This window comes from Monoraphidium neglectum, assembly GCF_000611645.1.
Source record: "Monoraphidium neglectum strain SAG 48.87 unplaced genomic scaffold scaffold02527, whole genome shotgun sequence".
NCBI classification, from domain to species: domain Eukaryota; kingdom Viridiplantae; phylum Chlorophyta; class Chlorophyceae; order Sphaeropleales; family Selenastraceae; genus Monoraphidium; species Monoraphidium neglectum.
Genome location: NW_014011101.1, coordinates 3828 through 9029, shown reverse-complemented (window position 1 = coordinate 9029; position 5202 = coordinate 3828). Strand labels below are relative to the sequence as shown.

Here is a 5202-nt window from a genome sequence, read left to right as displayed (position 1 = left end):
GTCACGTGGAGGCGCCTGCTGCCGACCAGGCAATTGTTCATAGCACGCACAGCGCGCAGCGCCGCCTCTGCCTCAAGATAGTTCACGAAGCCGACGCCCTTGCAGAGGCCAGTCGCCTCGTCTTGCATGACCTGGAGGGGTTTTGGGAGTGGAGTTGGGTGGGTCGGCAACAGGGGCGCCAGCGGAAGCGCGGCGTTCGAACGTCGCGGCAGGGGCTCGGGTCATGCATGCGCGCGGGTCTGGTCAAGCTTTGTTGGCAGGAGCAGCGGCGCGCGCGCTGCCGGCGGGGCCGGCGTGGGTGCATGCAGGCGCGTGTGGCACGGTGCGCAGCGGCAGCGGCGGCCGCCCAAAGTCTGCCGCGGTGAGGAGCGCCCTGGGCCCCTCCACACCTTGACGCTGTGCACCGCGCCGAAGGGAGCAAACTTCTCATACAGAAAGAGCTTGTCGGTCTGGAGCCAATTCACATATGATGAGCAGGGGAAGGGAAAAGGGGGGTGCCAGCCTTGATTGCGCACCGCGACGCGGCAACATCCGTGAGCAACACCACTTTCATGACGCACCAAAGCGTCCCCGCTTGCCGCACCCCCGGTGCCGTTGCTCCTGCCGCTCCCCCGCGTCGCTTGCCCCCATTCCCGGAAACCTCACCTCCTCCGGAAGATACTTGATGTAGATGCTGCTGTCCCGCTCGCGCACGCCGAAGCCCCCGCCGCCGAAGCCGGGCACGGCGCCGCCGAGCACCTCCCCCAAGTCGCTGCCGCTCCCGACACTGCCGCTGGCGTACCTTGCCAGGTTGCTGGGCCGCCGCCCCCGGTCGGCGCCGCCGCCGCCGCCGCCGGCGCCGACGGAGGCGGCCCAGCGGTTGTAGGCGCGGCCCATCCGAGCGGCCTTTTTGGCTTTGTGGTCGGCACTGTCGGCGAAGCGCACCACCAGCGGCGCCTTGGAGTCTGGCAGCCGCTGGTTGTGCAGCGCCGCGATGGCGCGCTGCGCGTCCGCCACCGAGCCGAGCCGCACCAGCGCGCCTGCGCCCTGCAGGGGCGGCGGCGAGTGCAGGCAGGGGCCGACAACAGTCAGTCAAGAGGCATTGGATATCAGGACCTCCCAGGCGCGGACAATGTCGACGCTGGCCGTGCGGTCAGCGCGCACAGGATGCCCGCAACGGCGCCAACTGCCGCCGGCCGGCCGGCATGCAAGCGAGCGTGCCGGCAATCTGTGCCGGCGACTACAGCGCATGCGCTCGCACGTCCCTGCCTTGAGTCTGCATGCGGCTGAAATGCGGCTTGGGCGCAGCCAGCATGCAAGCCGCACATCTGCATGCGGCTTGCCAAAAGCCGCATGCAGCTGCATGCAAGCCGCACGCGGCTGCATGCGGCCTCCGCGCTGCTGCATGCGGCCGTTTGCGGCCTCATGCAAGCATGCAGCCGCATGCAAGCCAAATGGACCCGCATGCACCCGCGCTCCTGTGTGGTGTCCCCACGATGCAGCAGTTTGCTCTCCAGAACGTCCCCATATTGCGCGAACAGTGCCCGCAGGTCGTCTTCCGAGTAGCTGCCCGGCAGGTTCTTGGCGTAGACGTTATCGCTGGGCGGCGCCCGCAGCTCGGGGTTGCGGTCGCCGGCGTCAGCGTCCGCAAATTTGACCTCTAACAGCCCAAGGCCGCCGCACGGCGTCTGGTTGAGCGCCCGTATGGCTGCCATCGCTTGCTGCGGGTGCGGCGTGACAGGTGGGGGCGAGGTGAAGGAGGAGGCGGAGAAGAGAGCAGTGCGCACACAGTGCGTGGGCTGGACATAAAATCCCTGCTGCAGCGCAGCCTGTTGGTGGCGCACCTGCACGTCTCCCAGCTTCACAAAGGCGAAAGTCTTGGTGGCGCCGCCCAGCCGCGACGCACGCACGAGGCGCGTGGACACGACGTCCCCATAAGACCGAAATAGGGACTCAACCTGTGGCATTGGGGCGCAAATGATGTGCGTGCGCTTGGGCTCGATGACACTGCAGCATTGAGGCGGAGAGATCAGGTGCTGGGGCAGGCCAGCAACCAGAGCTGCAGGTGTTTGGGTGCCATCAGTGGTACAATGGCATACCTGTTGCTCCGTGGCACCATGCGGCAGGTTGTTCACATAGAGGTTGCTGTGTGCAGGACCGGATGAGTGGCTGGCACGCCGCCCTGCGATGGGGAGTTGTTGGCGGGGAGATGGCGGCAGGCATGCACCATTGCTGGGCGTCGCGCCGTTCTACCGCGGCGTGTAGACCGCGACAGCAGCCGTGATCTAGAGTCAATAAGGGTTACCGTGGGTTTTGAAGGCCCTGAACCCCGTTACGGTTTGTCTCCGCCTCCAGTTTGATGATCAGGGGTGACACCCATTCCTCGCCTTTGATCCAAAAACCAGCACTGATCGGCTACAAATATAAGTCAGAGCCTCTACACTTGCTGCTGATCGCCCCAGCAGCGCTCAGCGCAGCGCTCACCCTCCAGCAGACCGACTACAACACATAGTGATGAAAGCAAACCGCGAGCCCCGTCCCCGCTCTGGTACGATCCCGACAAAAGAGTCTCGAACAATCCGCTTTTATACACCGGTTTCGGCCCCCGAGCCATGTCAGCGTGCTCACCGTCAAGGCCCAGGCTTGACAAGTCCTCGTCCAGCCCCTGCATCTCCTTCGCCTTGCCAGGCCTAGCTGCTAGTAAGAGATCCCATCTGCGTCGCCACCCGAACCCGTGCTGAGCTGTTTTGTAGGAAGTCGGAACCTTGGCGCTCACCGTCTGCTCGATTACGGGATGCAATGTAGCAGTGTAGGAAGGTCTCACAATACTGTGGCAGCGTCTGCAGCTTTAGCCTACCCACAACAGTCACGCTCGCAGGGGCGAACGAGTCAACAACTGTGAAACGTCACTCAGTGTTGCAGCTCGAGCTGTTACCCACCAGTGATCCTTGGTGATGGCCTTGCCGAGGCCAGGCGTGGCACGCGGCGCGGCGCGCCACACGCACATTGCTGCCCATTCCAGGGCCCACCAGCCACCGCAGACCCTCTGCACCCGTCCGCTCGCCCGCCCGCTGCGCAGCTCTTCATGGCATTGCATGAGTCTAGGCTCATGCCCTGCCAATTGTGGATGGCATCACTTATGCACCGGGAAGAGGGCAGCACGCACCATTTACATATCAACTTGAAAAGCAGCCGCGGCGCCAACCCGTTGCAGCACACGCAACCCCGCCCGCAACGCCTCGAGCGAGCGCGCGTCCAAACACCCGACACCAGCCGGCAAGACGGCGGGTGCACCACCCACCCGCCCATCACGGCTTCGCCACCGCCGCCGCCGCCGCCTGGGCCGCGCCGCCCGGCCGTCCCAGCAGGGTGTCGAACATGTTGTTGGCCAGGATATTCTTCGGGTCGAGCCGCGCCCGCGCCGCATTAAGCTCGTCCAGAGGGAACCTCGCCGCCAGCGCCGCCTGCATGTGCGCCAGCCGCGCCGCGGCGGCCGCCGCGTCGCCGCCGTCGGTCGGCGGCTCGATCTTGGCCCAGTGCCAGCTGGCGCCGTACCGCGGCATCAGGCGGTCCTCGACCAGGGCCGCGTACCGCTTGAATCTGCGGGGGCGGGCGGTACGGGGCGGCCGGGCCGGGCGCGGCAAGGGGTTGCAGGCGTGCATCGGTGAACTGCAGGGGTCTGCGGCGACGCCGCGAGGGGCGTGTGTTGTGGGTTGAGGTTGAGGGCAAGCGGGGGGCCGCAGCATGGTTCCATCGGGCCCGACAGGCGGCCCGCGAGCGACGCAGCAGAGCAGCGGCGGCCGACCCCGCCGCGAGCGCCACAGCCCGAGATAACGGGGGCGGCAACCAAGGAGCGCGGGGGCGCACGCGCGATCGCGCGGCTGCCACTCACGCGGCGGTGATTTTGGCGCGTTGGCTCTCGTCGTCTGTTGGTAAGTACATAATGACGCCCACCCAGCTGTGCACCTCATCCGCACCCCCGCCGGGGCTGAGTAAATACACACATGTACACGATCATGTTTGTGTGCGATCAGTGGGGGAAGAGGCCGGGGGGTGTTGGTGAATGCGAAAAGTGTGGGGGCTGGGGTCCGCAAGCGGCGGGCGCGGGGCGAGCAGCGACGAAGGGGCGGTTCGCCAGGCAAGCGCGCTTTAGCCCCGCATGCGTGCAGTTGCAGTCGACCCGCGCGCCCGGAGCCACCCAAAACGACAGAAGCCGATCGCTCGCGGGGGCGGCGCTACACACGTGGCGGCCGCGGGGCTCATGGGGCTGCTGCTGGCCGCCGTCCACCGCTGCTCGATCGGGCAGGGCGCGGCGATCTCGGATCTCCTGATCTCTTCCAGGAGATCCTTCATGTAGGATATGTCCCTGCGGTTTCCGCGGGCGGGCCCAGGGGGAAGGCAGTCTGGTTTCAACGGCGAGGTGCGCAGGTCAACAGCGGCACGGATTACGGCGCACAAGTGCAGCCCGAGGCTCTTCCCCTTCCCCCCCTCCCTTGAGCGGCGTAGACGGGCTGGCGCCACCCACTTTGGCGGTCCGGCGCCCCAGCCGCCGATGCGAGATAGGCGGCCGACTGGGAAGGCGACCTCCAGCACCCACTGCTGCCCGCCGCAGTCGAACCCGAGGATCTCATCAGCCAGCCCCACGCGGGTGCCGGCGCTCCTGGAGGGAGGGGAAGAAAGAACCAAAAATTGCAAATTATTGCCGTCAGCTTGGCGCCTGAAGACTTGGCCCGCAGCCGAGCAGGGCAGCTGGGGCGGCTGCGGGATCATGTTCGATGTGGCAGCACCCGCGGCAATAATTCGAGCAAGGCGCCCGCCGGCAGCGCGCGCGTGGGTGAAGGGGAGGAGAAGAGGCAAAAGGCCGGGGACGGCTCCAGACTGGCCGCGCAGCCAGCCCCTTTGTGCCCCGCCCGTCTCGAAGGGGTCTGCCACGCGAGGGCACCCGCCGGCGCGGCCGGCTCGGCGCGCCGCGTCTACAGCCGCGCGCACGCGGGCGCGTCTTCGCGTGCTGAATCGGTGTCCGGGCGCGCGGACCTGCGCCAGAACTCGGCCTCTGCCGCGTTGACGCGCGCCACCCAGTCCCTGTCCAGCGGGTCCAGCGCCAGCAGTACGTCCCGCAGCTGGAACGCCGTCAGATCTGCGCCCAATTACCAGAGGGGGCGCGGACGCGGTTGTGGAAGGTCGGGGAAGATGGATTGTGTGGGGGTGGGGCGGGGGTTGGTG

At 66.9% G+C, this 5202-nt stretch overlaps 2 protein-coding genes across 2 annotated transcripts in view; both read right to left on the bottom strand.

Annotated features, from left to right (window-relative positions):
* Nucleotides 1–37: 37 nt before the first annotated feature.
* On the bottom strand, nt 38–1946 carry MNEG_10954 (hypothetical protein; the record flags this gene model as incomplete). Its single annotated transcript, XM_014040575.1, has 5 exons — nt 38–67; nt 390–449; nt 646–1026; nt 1500–1700; nt 1824–1946. The coding sequence occupies 5 exons, from the start codon at nt 1944–1946 to the stop codon at nt 38–40; spliced, it is 795 nt and encodes a 264-aa protein (XP_013896029.1).
* A 1341-nt stretch (nt 1947–3287) lies between these two features.
* MNEG_10953 (hypothetical protein) overlaps nt 3288–5202 on the bottom strand; it is a gene marked incomplete at both ends in the record, with an annotated part of 5162 nt that continues 3247 nt past the window's right edge. Inside the window, 5 exons of the mRNA XM_014040574.1 lie at nt 3288–3579; nt 3872–3967; nt 4223–4345; nt 4505–4639; nt 5014–5116. Of these exons, the coding sequence (XP_013896028.1) occupies nt 3288–3579; nt 3872–3967; nt 4223–4345; nt 4505–4639; nt 5014–5116 (749 nt within the window). The remainder of the gene's footprint in view (nt 3580–3871; nt 3968–4222; nt 4346–4504; nt 4640–5013; nt 5117–5202) is intronic.